The 15525-nt window shown below is 36.1% G+C and overlaps 3 protein-coding genes across 3 annotated transcripts; 1 reads left to right on the forward strand and 2 right to left on the reverse strand.

The window, feature by feature from the left end:
- Positions 1–973: 973 nt before the first annotated feature.
- On the forward strand, positions 974–4842 carry LOC113361017 (enoyl-[acyl-carrier-protein] reductase, mitochondrial-like). The gene is made up of 12 exons (XM_026604409.1): positions 974–999; positions 1325–1436; positions 1532–1629; positions 2346–2477; positions 2606–2749; positions 2826–2928; positions 3056–3155; positions 3255–3331; positions 3522–3600; positions 3940–4058; positions 4276–4406; positions 4487–4842. Exons 2-11 carry the CDS (start codon positions 1345–1347, stop codon positions 4367–4369), a joined length of 1038 nt encoding a protein of 345 aa, XP_026460194.1. The 5' UTR covers positions 974–999; positions 1325–1344; the 3' UTR covers positions 4370–4406; positions 4487–4842.
- Positions 4843–5807: 965 nt separating this feature from the next.
- LOC113355538 lies at positions 5808–6694 on the reverse strand. The gene is made up of 2 exons (XM_026598416.1): positions 6451–6694; positions 5808–6327 (listed from the first exon to the last, which is right to left on the reverse strand). Exons 1-2 carry the CDS (start codon positions 6662–6664, stop codon positions 5864–5866), a joined length of 678 nt encoding a protein of 225 aa, XP_026454201.1. The 5' UTR covers positions 6665–6694; the 3' UTR covers positions 5808–5863.
- A 1351-nt stretch (positions 6695–8045) lies between these two features.
- LOC113355537 (PHD finger protein ALFIN-LIKE 7-like) lies at positions 8046–11156 on the reverse strand. Its single transcript, XM_026598415.1, has 4 exons — positions 10887–11156; positions 10543–10804; positions 8867–9002; positions 8046–8770 (listed from the first exon to the last, which is right to left on the reverse strand). Exons 1-4 carry the CDS (start codon positions 10996–10998, stop codon positions 8474–8476), a joined length of 807 nt encoding a protein of 268 aa, XP_026454200.1. The 5' UTR covers positions 10999–11156; the 3' UTR covers positions 8046–8473.
- Between the last annotated feature and the right edge of the window lie 4369 nt (positions 11157–15525).

Genomic DNA, 15525 nt, shown 5'->3' on the forward strand with positions numbered 1-15525 from the left:
GTTTTAAAATGCTTTTCAACGGTATAAAGTTTATAAAGTGGTATAGTTTAAGAGATAAATCGTTTCTAAATTCTACTAATTATTGCCCAGAAGGGTATAATTGTAAAAAATACTTAAATATACTTCATTTTCCTCCTTGGCTTAAAATTTGTGCAAACTACAAATAGTTCATCTAATTAGGGGCGGAGGGAGGACCAAAAAACTATCCTTTTGGACCGCACATCCATGTGTTGTAGACCCTGTAATAAATTTAATATTGTGAAATTTAAAAAGAGGGAGGATCCCCTTACATTGTTATTTTCACACTATCTCACACGTTTGGAGAAATTTTTCTCAATCAAAATTAAATGGTAAAGTATTTGAAGCTAATATTTTTGGAATATATTCGTCTTACAAAGATCTACATATCCGCAAAAAATGAGCTCATTCCGAAACGTATAACTCCACCATCTACGACTTTGAAAATTGACCGTTGAAAATCCACTAATTTTCAACCATTAAAATTAAGATTGGTAGATGGTGAAGTTTGGTATTTCGGAATGAGCTCATTTTTTGTGGGTATGTAGAGCTTTGCAAGACAAACTTATTCACAAAATATTAGCTCCAACTACCTTATTGTTTGATTTTGATTAAGAAAATGCCTCTTAACGTGTGTGATAGTGTGAAAATAAGAGTGTGAGGGGATCTCCTCATTTAAAAAGGATGTATCCTTTGTGCCTGCGAGTAGAATTTTGAATATCAACTGTTTTTTCTATAACTAAAAAAAATGTTCGGGAACGACCAAACATCTTCACTAAGGGTCCTAGCTAGTTCTTCAAGGTTCCAATTTGAGGAGTTAAGATTGTTAGTTAGTTATTTGTACGACTGCCGGTTTTCATTGTTTGTAACCTTAACTGTCAGTCGTCTCCACCTTTCTCCGTGTATATATATATATATGTATATGTCTATTCTTGGTTTTCTATGTTCATTTCTATCTCTATATTTCTCTAATTTCCTCAGGTAAGTTAATGATTTGTTTACGCATTTTTTTTATTTTGTGTTGTATCACTTTGATGAACATCTTCAGCTACGTAGAGAGATATTTTTAGATTTACTTTCTGCATGAGATTTGGTCCAACTTTATTCAATCACTTAACAGCTGATTTACTTTCATTGTTGAAAACGATACTCTGTGTTATAACTCGTAGTAGAGCTCGAGAGACCCAAATGAACTCACTTACATGATGATATCTAAGTCACAAATTCGTTTCGGGTGTTTGTAGGACGTATGTATATATGCCATTATGTTTTTAATGTAATTTGAACTTTTAATGTGATAAAATAGCCAGCATACGGTGTAATCGAATGGGTGGTATTGAAGCTTATCCATCAAACTTATCTCCACCATCATTGGCTGTGGTGCTTGAACAACGTGGTTCACCTGATGAAGTTGCCAGGTTTTGAACTTGCTCTTTACGTTACTGTTAAAAAAATAAAAAAACTTCTGTTACATTATTTTTATTTGAGTACAACTTGTTGTGTTCAATTGCAGAGTAATTGAGTTATCTCCCGTTGAGATTAAAGAAAATGAAGTATGTGTTAAAATGCTTGCTTCTCCAATTCAGCCTTCTGATATCAATATGGTTCAAGGTTTGTAAACCAATATGCTTCAAATGTTGTTACTTGGATATCAGGATATGTTACTAGCTAAGAACTTGTTTGTTTGCGGCTGACTCGGCGTCTGAATCTGAGTCAACCCCTGACTCGGACCGAGTCAGCAGTCAGACCGTTTGTTTTCCATTTTGAGTCAGATCTGACTCGACCTCTGATTCAGACATAACCCCTGACTCGGACTCATTTGAGTCAGGTAACAAAATACCCCTGACTCATGAGACCAAACCACTGACTCACTTATTTCCGAGTCAGATGAGTCAGATCTGACTCAAAACAAACATATCGACTCAGATCCAGATGAGTCAGGTGATTTCACTCAGATCCAGACGACTCAGATGAGTCATCTGGATCTGAGTGAAATCACCTGATTCATATGGATCTGACTCAGTATGTTTATTTTGAGTCAGATCTGACTCAACTGACTCAAAAATATGTGAGTCAGTGGCTTGGCCCATGAGTCAGAGGTTTGTTATCTGACTCAAACGGGTCCGAATCAGAGATTAGATCTGAAACAGAGGTCGATTTAAATCTGACTCAAAGTAAAAAACAAACAGTCTGACTGCTGACTCGGCGTGAGTTAGGAGTTGACTCAAACCCAGACGCCGAGTCAGCTGCAAACAAACAATGTTTTGTTTTCTTTTTTGATTTTGTGCTCTAAACACTCAGAGTCTCAAGTTTGAATTTGTTTGTAGGTGTATATCCAATTGAGATTCCATTTCCTGCAGTTGGAGGGCGCGAGGGTGTTGGGGAAGTATATGCCTTTGGGTCTGCTGTCAAAGGTCTTTCTCTTGGTGATTGGGTCATACCAATGCCTCCTTCACTCGGTATGTTCTGTAATGTGGTTTCTATCATGTGATCTAGTGGATTTAAGATCTCACGACTTCATTGAACATTTTCTGGTTTCTCACGTTTAGGTTTTGTCGTCGTTTTAAAAATAAACATGGGTGATTAGGGACATGGCAGACTTACGTTGTGAAAAAAGAGAGTGCCTGGCACAAAATCAATAAAAACGTACCTATGGATCTTGCTGCTGTGGTCTCTGTGAATCCATTGACTGCATTATTATTGCTAGATGACTTTGCTAAACTTAATTCAGGTATCTTATTTATTAGATAATTTAGTTTGAATTCCATGCATTTAAATTTACCTGATGAGGTGATATGTATATTTAGGGGATACTATCGTGCAAAATGGTTCAACAAGTATTGTGGGGCAGTGCATCATTCAGCTTGCCAAGCTTCGAGGAGTCCATAGCATCAATATTATAAGAGACAGGTGCAAACTGTTAAATTTATTTTCTTTCTATCGGAAAACGAAATCAGGAACTACTGTAGACGCCTCCATTCATAGAAGAGCAAGATCATTGCAGTTCATACTCATTACACCTCCCTTTCTTATGCAGAGCTGGGTCAGATGATGCGAAAGAAAGACTTAAGAAACTTGGCGCAGATAAAGTGTATACGGAGAGTCAATTACAAGTGAAAGACATCAAGAGTGTCCTGGTATCAACCAATTTTTCTTATCGATTTTTGGAATTTGGCTTCCCAATTGTTTATGATATTTATGATTGTATGTTATACTAATATACGTTAACTAGCTAGGGTTCCTTACCTGAGCCTGCACTGGGATTCAACAGCGTTAGCGGCAATTCTGCTACGTTAGTCCTCAATTTTTTAAGGTGAAGCACTGCTTCCAGTAACTGTTAAGAGAATGAAATCTCCCTTTTCGATTACAGTAGCTGATATCAGTCGTTGTTCGAGTTATTTTAGTCCGTCTTTAACTTCACTTTCTGTAAGAATCAACAACATGATACGAAAAACAATTCCAGGTTTTCCTTGAATGAGCTGATAAGAGTCTTATTTTTACAGGCAGGGAGGCACCATGGTAACTTATGGTGGTATGTCTAGAAAGCCTATTACTGTCTCAACTTCCGCTTTCGTTTTTAAGGTAGTCCACTGACTAGATATCTCAATATTTACGTTATAGTCGGATGTGATTTCCATATTTACTGTCTTTTTCTGTATGAATTTGGCCCAAATATTCTAGTTCACTCTAGTTTCAGGTTGCTACAACCAAATCCTTTGTTGTAAAACTTCTTTTCCAATTCCTGTCCCGGAGGCTGGATGCCAAGTTAATCAAGTCTTTGACTAGTAACACTTCAAAATAGTATACTTTTCTGGAAACGCTATCTATGGTTGTGTGCAGTGTCAAAATAACTGTTAGTAACCACTCTGTTGCTTTTTAGCTAGTCATTGATACAATTTTGTCAATGTATTATGTCTACAGGATCTTACCTTACGGGGATTCTGGCTGAAAAAAATGATGATCCCGGAAAGAATCCAAGACACCAAAGTTTTGGTAGATTACCTTTTGAGTTTAATGCAAGTGGGAAAGTTAAACTATGAGTATGATTTCTTCTTATTATTATTATTATTATTATTCCTTCCGTTTCAAAGATGCTTGTTTTATGTACAAATTATGCATGAAACAAGTTTATCTTTTTGAAACGGAGGTAGTATTATTACGATGTATATGTTTTCTTTTCTTACCGCATTAGGACAGATACGACGACTCTAGCATGCATTCTTAAGGATTTGTTTTTACTTCTGTGTTTCTTTGTAGATTGGAGCTAGTTCCTTTTGAAAAATTTCCCATGGCAATGGATAAAGCACTAGGAAAACTAGGAAGCCATCCTAAACAAATTCTCAAATTTTGAATTGCACTTCTTAATTGCTCAGGAAGAATTACTTTTGGTAAGGTGGTGTAATAGGCTTTCACATAAGTTTCCTTCCTTTTCTTGTTTGATGTGGGGAACCAACCTCTTCATTTGCAGCCTTGCAGGGAGCTTGTGTGTAGCTGAGAGGCATTGCTTGTCTAACTTTAAGGGAATCTGCAATGCATCTATGCAGAAGTTTTTGTAAATTGCAGAAAGTTTGTTGCTTGTATTTAGGTCCCCTGGTCTGGGCACCTGTCTCTGAGCATGTTGTCTAACTTGTCTACCCTGCGTCCATTGGTTGTGGGAGACAGCTCATGGAACATGGGAACGGGTTATAATTTATCTTTGAGGTTGTAAACTGGCAGGGTTTTCCATAAATTTCAAAGAGTATTCATTAATGTTTGGTCGACTAATTTATTTAAATGGTTGATGTATGAATTGAAATATATCAGATGAATACGTAAATTTGTACATCCTCCGTTCTTTTTTAATAGGCCGGTTTCTATAAATAAATGTTTCAAAAAAAAATAGGCTGGTTTCCTATATAGGAAAGTCTAATATTACTTCAGTTTTTATCGGACCACTTTCTCTTAACTTCTTTTGATAACAAGTGTCATGTGAACCATTTCTTTTTATTTCTTTTGCTGACAAATGTCATGGGGACCATTGCACTTCACTTCTTTTATTGAGAAGTGTCATGAGAACCACTTTCAATGATTAGTTCACTTAATTTCCTTAATTTTCTTTAAAAACAAAACCAGCCTATTAAAAAATAATAGAGGGAGTATATGAGTTGTGAAGAAGCATTCAGTGCTCTATGAATTCAATTAAAATATAATTTTTCAGAAATAGGAAAGGCAGATTATGTAAATACTAAATACCCTTCGTGTTTAGGAAATTCACCAGAATCTCGTGATGGCGTTGGGAAAACTTTAAAAACACGGAGGGACATTTAGTCAGGAAAATGAGAGTGAAACTCGTCATTTTACGGACGTACCCTCTCCATTTCTGGGTTATTACGATTTACTATGAACATAATGAAAACAGGGAAGGGCAGTTTGGTCAGAAAAAAACGACACCAGAATTTCTGTCAATCATTTTCCTTTATATTATAGATGGTGTTTAAGAAACAGTGGCGCTAATAAATCCAAACCAGAAGCTGTTCCTTGTGAGCCATATTTTCAATCAAATGAATTGGGCCAATTGATAATACATTTATCCATATTGTTTATTCACTTTATAAAATCTAAGAATATGAAATTGAAATGAGAAGATGAATGCACTAATTTATGGAAGAATGCCAAAATTGGGCATGCATGTCCAGGGCCGTCTTACAGTATTTGGGTACCTTAGACGACAAATAAAAATTGGGCCTTTTTTGGACTACTGAATAACCGATGCATTACACAAAAATATTTACCTGATAGCACAAAAGACGTACCTGATAACACATGATGATATGAGTATAATATTACCAAACATTTATCATTTTGTTCAAGAAGATACAATACTAGTAATGGACGTAAAGATCGACCTTTTCGCATTTACGGATGCGAACTCATTTATAATACTATCATAGTCAATACTACTTAGCATATCTGCTTCAATGGATAACATCGCTAGTCCGTTTAATCTTTCTTGAGACATCGTTGATCGAAGGTAGGATTTGATCAACTTTAACTTCGAAAAACTTCTTTCTGCAGATGCAACTGTAACAGGGATTGTCAATAAAATTCTATATGAAATATACGCATTTGAATAGCAGCCACCCATATTTGTTAAGAAACTCAACACGTCAATAGCCTTTTTTGTTTCGTTAGGCAAAAAACTTCGCAAAACCTTCAACTCCGTATATAACTCATCCCCATTGATATCGAATTCCATTTCATAGCTTAGGTACTTTTCAAGTTTCACACAAGAATTCCGTAAGGTACTATCATCAAGAGACCTTAATTTTTCTATATTAAACAAAAATCCATAAGTTTCCTCGTATGCTTGAAATTGTTTAAACCTACGTTTGAGAGAAGAAATAGCCTGGTCCATTATAAAAATGAAGTATTCAATTCGGAAGGATTCCATACCTTGCAGTGGTGGTTGTACTTCCTCTATCTCATCGATTTCATCAAAGTGCTTTTTTCTTTTTCGTACTCGTACCTCATAAAAAATAGGCTCTATATTCATGGATGTTGCAAGTATTTTAGCTTCTTCCAATGCCCCCTCAAATCCATTCCTTCTGTAATCCTTAAAGAAAGAAACAAGATCTTTTAGTTTAGTAACGGCATCATCAAGATTCATATCTTCGGTTTGAAGTTTAATGCTCACTGAGTTAACCACAAGTAGTGCTCTATGCCAAACAACCATACCAAGTATAATCTCAAAATTATCAATCTCTCGTGTCAATATGGAATAAGCAGTACCCCTTGTCTTCGCATCAAAATCAGCCGAAGTCGACAGCTCTATTAAGGCATCTCGTATTTCGGGAGCTTGAAATCGGATTGCTTTGATAGCTTCTATATGACTCTCCCACCGAGTATCTGATAATGGTTTAACCGTAAGACCTTTTACATGTTTCTTAAACACCGTCCAACGTTTTGTAGATCCTGAGAAGAAGTTATATATATGTTGCACCACTTGGTACCAAATATTTATTCATATCTCCGGTTTGAGACCTTTCTACGGCATCTTTTCTTTGTCGTATTACCGCTTTGGCATGACCACTTTTCTGCTTTCCAGTCATGGTTTTCGCCTTGTCGGCTTGGATTGCTTATATTACCTTGTACACAGATAAACAAATGAATTGTTTACCAAGGTGTCAGTACACATGAATACATGATAGAAGTATTAAAATTGGCAAAAGGCAAAATCCCACTTCATGTAAAAAAAGTACACTGCAGAGAATCCTAACAGGCTTAGCAATTTCCTAAATGCAAGATAAATTCATATCAAAATTCTAAATTTCTAATTAACAACACAATTCAAGATAAATTCATGTCAAAATTCTAATTAACGCCTAAACCCACGATTGTTAACTGTTGGTTGTTCCTTAACCTCCTTTTTACAATCAAAATTTATAAATACCCCAAATTTTGGTTCACAACTCTCAAACCCTAACAAAATTACTCAATCATTAATCATTCAAAATTCTAAATTTGCAAGAGTAAGTTAATATTACCTTATGAGACACAAATAGATCATAGATGATGGATGATGTTGGTTGTGAATTTTTTGATCGAGATGATAAGATCTGATTTAGTGTTTCTGAAAGATAAAGAAGAGGAAGGAAGTTGTGCCTGTTGTCCTCGACTCCTCGTGGAATTAAAGAAATTTTTTTTTTCCTTTGACGTATGTATAGGTAGTATGACCCAACCTTTTTGGGCCCCCTAGCAAATTGGGCCCTAGGCAGCTGCCTATACTGCCTTGTGTATAAGCCGGCCCTGTGCATGTCAACGAGTCCTCACTTATTAGTCTTGCGCTAAGCCATTTAGAGCATCACTCAAGCTTTCATTCAAACTACATCTTGAACCACAACGTGAGTCAAGACTGGGCATAAGTTAAGTGACCACTGTGTAAAATCTGTGACAGATTATTCACTACTAATACACGCATTGCACTTGATCTCAACATCCGCAACAGTGACGGGCACCACTAACATGCAACAAAACAAAGAAACTCGAAGTGGAAAAATGAAAAAAGGAAATGCCCTTTATGAGAACTGATACAATCCTGCAAGTTCGAAAAGCAAGCACTATGAGAATTAGATTTTTCCCGAGAGGATTAACAAGATCTAAAAAGAAAAAGACAGAAGCCCGGTTTTCAATTTAGCTGCTGCAACACTTAAAACAACAGTTCAGTTATCAAAAATACTGGACCTGCACGGGAAAAAACGTATAGTCCCGGAAGTTAGTCCAAACAACGTGTTCACAAGAACACAACCCATATAAAACCAACCTATTCATTTTTAGTCATAATTTTATATGACTATGAGCAGCTGGACCCTTTTCCACCTCGAACTTTTCAGATCTATTGCTTCTATCGTTCTTTTGATACACAGCTATTGCTAGTAACATTTATGGTATTCCTCTTACACTTGCACCACTTAAATACCTATCCATGTTTTAACCTCTTGTTGCTGCTGCAGGCTGGACACTTGTAGTGTTTGATGCTCTCAGCTTTTGCAGGTGTGATTTTCACACACTCACCATGAAACCATTTCTCGCAAACATCACAGCAGATCCAGAATTCATCACTTGCATAGCTATCCCCACAGGCTCCACAAGTGGCCCCTTGCTCATCATCCTCGCCTGCTTCACCACCACTATCTTCCTCCTCTTCTTCTTGTTCCTCTTGTGGTGGTGGCATTTTCAGCAACCCCTTTGTCTGGGGTTCTGGTTGACGCTGTTGCTGTAGAAAATAACCGCATAACCAATGAACTTAGTAGACCCATAGGATATGCAGATACATGTGAAACTAATACTATCAAGAATATTAAGATTTTACCATTATCCCACTTGGTTTGTTTCTGTTGCTACCATGGGGTGTGGCTGTTGTTTTTTCACTTGCTTGCCTTTTAGCAATTTCAGTCACAACTTCAAATAAGGAGGGAAGATCATTTATCATCTTGAAGAGCTTCTTCCTGGAATGAAGAGTTGCTAACAAGACTCAGATTCAATCTAGATAGATATTCAGGATTTTGATTATCAATAACTATGCATGGATGAAATACCATGAAAAAATAAGCATTGCAGGTGTACACAAATTTTTGATGGTAATTGCATATGTATTACAGCTGATCCTGTAGTGACAATGCACCCTCAGAGCATTGCAAAAAAACTTATTTTATTTCAAATGGTCAGTTTTCGTTCCAGGTTAAGAGAGTGTTTTCAGGAAGTGTTCTTATTACGTTTGAAGCTGCAGGTTTGGAGGTTCAAATAACACCAGAGGTGTAACTTCCAGCTAAAGCCACAAGTAAAAGACACAGAAGAGTAATAGAACACTGTGATGCTATAGCCTTGTCATAAGCAACCCTTATCAAAAAGCCCTTCCAAACAACAGCGTTCTGGGCAGAATCTCCAGGTAAATCAATACGCAAACATTCCTATTGAGTCCTAAAAACCAGGGTAAAGATTACAGTTATCAAAACAAATCGTCCCTATCAAAATGTATGGTGCATATCTCTACAAAGCACATAAATGAAAGTACTCAGTATATCTTTTGCCACTAAGTCGGCTTCCTACAAAGATACTATATTCAAGTTACAAGTGAAGAAAGACTGAAAGAGGCATTATGCCAACACCTCAAAATCTCCAATAGAGAACCCAGTGCCACAAATCTAAAATCCGATATTAACAGTGTACCTAACCTTATACTGCAGCCTAAACACCATTAAACAATATAAGTTCTACATCTTTAAATTGCAGTCTTCGTGACTGCACGATAAAATATCAAGAGAAGACATTTGAGTTTATTTAGGCACTTCTTGGGTAATCTGTTTGTTGCTTATCAGATGAGCCACTAACAAGCCCAGCTTCCATCGCCCCATGCGTAACCAAGTATTCGAGTGGAATCCTATGACACTAGTTGTATTAATGTTAGGATTGGGCACGCCATTGTTATAGAACTCTCAGGATGCGGTGGCCAAGGCTACATCCTACATGTGAGTTGAACTGTCTAAGTTGGTCACCGTAAAATACTGTAGATACTTCTTCAGCACCGTTCAAATTTTACATTGAAATTGTTAAATACACCACATGAAATCTCTCGATTAAATTACACAACTCAAGAGATCTATCACATTAGCTTAACACAGCTGAATGGCCATGAAGTGCCATACTCATAAATCCATCCGCTTATTCATCCCAAATTTCAGAAAAGCATCACGTTCCTTTTATGAAAAACAGTTCAATTGTGATTTAGACACAGTACTTAGAGTAATGCAACTAAAAAATCAGTTCAAAATTTAATGCAGTTTTACCATGTAGCAAGCAAACATTCTTAGTTTTCAAACCTCGACATTCTCTTGCCCTACTTGCATTTCAACTACTTAATCTACAAATTCAAGACGTAATTCAAAAATTATCTAGTTCAGTTCTTGTTCTTAACTAATAAAAGTTCAAGAAATGCAAAAATGGTGACAAACAAATAAAAGAAAGAAAAAAAGAATCCAAAAATCTTACCGATCATTTTTGTCAAACCCGAATCTCGCACCAAAATAGAAAGCAACAGCCATTAACCAAGCATCACTATGAACAGCAACCAATGATATCCAATCCTTGGATTGCATCCCATCTCTAGCAAAATTAATCCCCAATGCTGGCTCTGGTATCTCAGGAGGTACTTCTTCAACTGGCATATTCACTTGCCATGTCTCATTCCTATGCCCAAATAAACACAAATTCTCCTTCTCAGGATCACACTGGGCATAAAATTCATCAACATCTGTAACAACAAAAACCCCAATTCAATCACAAAGACAAAAAAAATCCACAAAAAAAAAAAAAAAAAAAAAAGAATTACTAACCAGATGTAAGAGCTTTGAGTAAGGCTTGACGCCTTCCTTTAAAGTCTTTAAAAACCTCCTCAATAGTTCTTGGAAACGGAAACCCTGATGATGATGATGCTCCTCCTTCCATATCCAAAAAGAAACAAATCGATTTGATAAAAAAAAAAAATAGGGTTTTATAAATTTGGGGCGAAATTAATCAACAAAAACAGAGAAGATGACAGTAAAAATAAAACATAACTTTGTTTTGAAGTAATTTTGGTTTTCTTTTTGTTTGGGTTTTATTATTACAACAGCAACAGAAGAGTTAGTTGTGTTTATCTTTTAAACAATAATGATGAGTGATCTGGATTTGACGTGTGAAGAATTTATTGGTTTTGGAAAGGTTATGTTATTCACCAATCAAAACCCTATTTGACTTTTTTTTTATTGTTAACTAATTAGATTGTGACATATAGTGGGGTTTTTGGCTTTTTTCTGGTTTGATACCATATGGGTAAAGGGGCTACCCCTATCGGATCGGCCCTTCAGCTGGTCCAGACCAAATTCTAATTTATTACTCCCTCCGTCTTAGTTTAATTGTTTAAATTGGGCATCATTTTTGTCCTACTTTAGTTGCTAAGTTTCATATTTTTAACTATTTTAGCCTAATTTACCCCTATGTTGGAATCAGGTAATTATATTTCCCATGCACATCTTAAATACTCTTCTGTCTATTAGACCAAAAAACTAAATGCATCGTAAATACTAGTGTGGGGGTGATTTTTGGAAAAATTCTCCTTTCTCTACTTTCCTTAATCTGTGTGCAAAAACCATTTTAAGCAAGTAAAGTAGGACGGAGGGAGTATGTCAACATGCCTCGACGGCACAATGAGTTTCGTTTCCAACCACATCCACATGCGAAGGGGTTGTGAAAGTCCGTCATGCCACTGGTGGGAGTCAAGTTATCGCCTCTTACTCGCAAAGAAACAGAGGGGACCGTGAACTCGTAATAGTGTGTTTGCATACCATAAGTAGAAGTCAGAAGCAAAAGCATTTCGCTTCACAAAGAGTTGACTTTTTTTTTATTTCTAGAAGTTGTTCTAAAATTTTACACTCATACTAATTTTTTTTGGCTTTGAGAAAAACTATTTCCGGATGTGTATCCAAACTCGCTAGTAATCAAACTTTGTCTTTTCCTTTCGGTAACTTAGACTTTTATTATTGGTTTAGAAATGTAGGTTCTATTAATAGATTTATATCTAACAAAATCATGTATTCAAGGAGTTCTTTTTTCCCGGGATTTTTCTGTTATAATTTAGCGTACTAGAACAGTCAACGATAATGATAAATGATTGAACAACACAAATATCTTGTGCTACTCCTCGGAGTACATTCTCTTTCTTCTTTAATTCATTGATGAAACTCGGGTCTCTTACATGTTCCTTTTGAATAGACTCTACGACAAAACCTAATGATTTCAAGTTACCACTGCAATCTCCACGTGGGTTCATCCTAGGCGTCAAAAGATAACAACTACTTAAGATAATTTTATTAAACAAAAACAGGATTAACTAAGTTAATTACTATTTATACAACAAATGAAGGTTGTCCAGGTACATGACAATACCCCCATCTTAAGATCATCCTTGTCCCAAGGGATGAAAATTTTGGGAAATGGGCACACGCAGGATCTTGATATTCCCAAGTATCATCATCACATGTCGTATGTGACCATTGAATCAATAATTGTGGAACTTCATGGCCATGCATGTATGGTAATCTTGAGTATATCTAACACAACCAATGGAATAAGGACAATCTCACATACGTCATCGACTGGTGGTAAAGTTGGTATTGTTGTGTGTGTTGTACCTATCTTTTTCTTCAGTTGAAAGACATGAAATACAGGGTGAACTCGAGAATGTGTAGGTAGGCCCAACTTAGTAGTTACTTCACCAATACATTTCAGGACAAGATAAGGTCCATAATATCTAGCACATAACTTGAAATTTCTTATAACATGCATGTACAGAGGATTTCCTATATGGTTGTATCTTCAAATAAACCAAGTCCCCCAGATCAAAAGACCTCTCAGTTCTCCTCTTTTCAGTAAACCATTTTGTTCTTTATTGTGCCCTACTTAGAGACTCTTTTAATATACCAAGCATGACATCCCTTCTTTTTAAATAGTCTTTAATAACTGCAGCAGAAGTAGTGGCGTCATTCGAAAAGGCTAGATGAAGTGGAGTGTAACCATATAGTGCCTTGAATTGAGTCATCTGAAGGTTGATATTATAATTGGTATTACACCACCATTCATCCAGTGGTAACCAAGAGAACCAACTCCTTGGTTTATGTCCAGCCATGCATCTCAAGTGCCCCTATAAGCATGAATTCACTCTTTTAGTTTGGCCATTTGTTTGTGGGTGGTAAGCTTTCCTAAAGTGAAGACTAGTACTTAATTTTTTGAACAATTCTTGTCGGAATTAGGAGGTTGGTAGGTAAAACTACAAACAAGACTAATTAAATCAGATTCAGAAGAAACCGACGTACCGTTGATCCAGTTTTTCGGAGGTTGGAAGTGAAAACCAGTTCTTAGATGTCCTAGTTTCACTGTGCTTTCACTGCTACAGGTGATTGGAATTGTGGATAAATTTTGTGCAATGCATCAACACTGAGATTGAAGCATAAGAAAAACAGCAGAAGAGTAAACCAAGCAACGAACTTCACCATTGTTTTTGATGATTCTGTTTACCGATATTTGCTTTCTTGAAAGATGGATGAAATCATGAGAATATATGTATGTATTTATTGGGAGACTAGACAAGTTTTCTGCATATACGGATTGGATTGATATTGTTAGAGCATAGCTCGGTTGAACCCACCAAGCGTAGGTATGTCAAGTTTGGTTGTCATATTTTAGTGAATCAAAACTCAATTAAAGAGTCGCTTGATTATATACTAGGGATTTCGTATAGGTTAGGCTAGAAAGATTAGGATTATGAGACATACAAGTATTACTCGAAGACTTGAAGAATGTGAAGAAGTAACAAGCTACATCGACGACATCATCCTTCCTCTTGCGGTTAGTAATATTGTGACTTGAACTGTTTCATTCCTAACATATCTTTCAAGTCGTGCTATATCGAAAACATAACTGCGAAGCTGTGAATGATGATACCCTAGTAGACATAATGTTAATGAATTAGAATACGAAGTCTAATGCTTATTTTTTGAACTTCGTATATAAGACATCGACATAATCGTATGAATGCTATTGTGATTAGTGTATGGGTAAAGGTGAAGATTTCATCCTAGGAAACAATGTTTACATTTGTTTAAAGGAATTACATTCATGAACTTCTTTTATGAATCGAAAGGGAAATCTCTAGGTTTATTGGTATTGTTATTCGTTGCATATCTTTGGATTACCAATATGTGTGAGTTAGTAGAACCGATTATAACCTGTTATGTATCTTGGTAAAACTAGTCACAATGCCTGACTTATGTATTGATATGACTTTTATTAGTGTAACCGATCCTAAGTAATCACCTTAGATGGTATGATCGATATTTGTAATTGGTGTAACCGATCCTGGTAATTGGTATGACCGATCACAAAAGAGTTGTGATCGATCCTTGTAACTTAAGTAGTTGTTATCTTTTGATGGCTAGGATGTACCCACGTGGGGTTTGCAGATGTAACTTGAATTCATTAGGGTTTGTAGTAGAATCTATTTAAAGAGAAGATGTAAGAGACTTAAGTTTCACCAATGAATTAAAGAAGAAAGAGATTATACTCTGAGGAGTAACATAAGATATTTTGTGTTGCTCAATCATTTATTATTTATCATTATCATCAACTATTTTAGTACGTTAAATCATAGAATTTGGTATCATCCAATAGTCATTCACTATGACGGGAGGTCCTTCAATCAAAAATGTAGATGTAATAACTAGAGATCCGAGCACTTTTCCTAAAGCTCTAGCTGGAAATAATACCAGTGATATTGCTTCTCGTACTGCTGAAGCAACATCATACGGAGAAAAACTTAACGATATTAGTACTAATATCACTAAACTTACTTCTGCTTCCGTAGCCACCAACGTCAAGTTAGATGCACCCGTTGATATCTTATCCAGACCCAGTACCAACCAAACATCCACTTCTCACTCCACTCCTCCTCCTTCTTCAAGTAATACATTTAGTCTCACTCATCTTTCACGTCAGGTGGGTTCTCATATAAAACCCCCAAAGATATATATGTCAAAGTTCACTGGTGAAAATCCTCGTAGCTGGATAAGAACGTGTGAAAGATATTCCCAGATCCATTGCGTTGATGAACCATAGAAATTAGAGTTTGCTTCTATGTATATAAATAAAAAGTTGGTTCTAGTTTTTCAAATTTTCTGCTGGTAAACAATCTATTTTCTGGTTTGAATTTGTTGAGGGTATTTGTTACAGTTTTGAAAACTTAGTTAGTGATAACTATGTGGGTTGTTTTAACAAGCTCTCACAAATCACTACTGTGGAAGAGTACTTTAAACAGTTTGATCTTTTAAAATCCCTTATGATTAACCAAAACTCATCACTCTCTGAAGAGTATTTTGTATTAAGCTTTATCAGTGGCGTGAAAGATAAACTTAAAAGTTAAGTTCAGACGAACCAACCTAC

Source organism: Papaver somniferum, chromosome 3 (genome assembly GCF_003573695.1).
Source record: "Papaver somniferum cultivar HN1 chromosome 3, ASM357369v1, whole genome shotgun sequence".
Classification (NCBI taxonomy): Eukaryota; Viridiplantae; Streptophyta; class Magnoliopsida; order Ranunculales; family Papaveraceae; genus Papaver; species Papaver somniferum.

What these genes read in the sequence shown, in the direction of transcription:
- LOC113361017 (XM_026604409.1), top strand. Translation starts at nt 1,345, where the DNA reads ATGGGTGGTATTGAAGCTTATCCATCAAACTTATCTCCACCATCATTG. An exon ending in CTTTGCTAAACTTAATTCAG is followed by an intron (nt 2,750 to 2,825) that starts GTATCTTATTTA and finishes ATGTATATTTAG; the next exon opens with GGGATACTATCGTGCAAAAT. An exon ending in AAGACATCAAGAGTGTCCTG is followed by an intron (nt 3,156 to 3,254) that starts GTATCAACCAAT and finishes TTAACTAGCTAG; the next exon opens with GGTTCCTTACCTGAGCCTGC.
- LOC113355537 (XM_026598415.1), bottom strand. Translation starts at nt 10,998, where the DNA reads ATGGAAGGAGGAGCATCATCATCATCAGGGTTTCCGTTTCCAAGAACT. An exon ending in GGGTTTGACAAAAATGATCG is followed by an intron (nt 9,003 to 10,542) that starts GTAAGATTTTTG and finishes TCTTCATTCCAG; the next exon opens with GAAGAAGCTCTTCAAGATGA. An exon ending in ACAAACCAAGTGGGATAATG is followed by an intron (nt 8,771 to 8,866) that starts GTAAAATCTTAA and finishes TATTTTCTACAG; the next exon opens with CAACAGCGTCAACCAGAACC.
- LOC113355538 (XM_026598416.1), bottom strand. Translation starts at nt 6,664, where the DNA reads ATGAATCTTGATGATGCCGTTACTAAACTAAAAGATCTTGTTTCTTTC. An exon ending in AGTACAACCACCACTGCAAG is followed by an intron (nt 6,328 to 6,450) that starts GTATGGAATCCT and finishes TGTTTAATATAG; the next exon opens with AAAAATTAAGGTCTCTTGAT.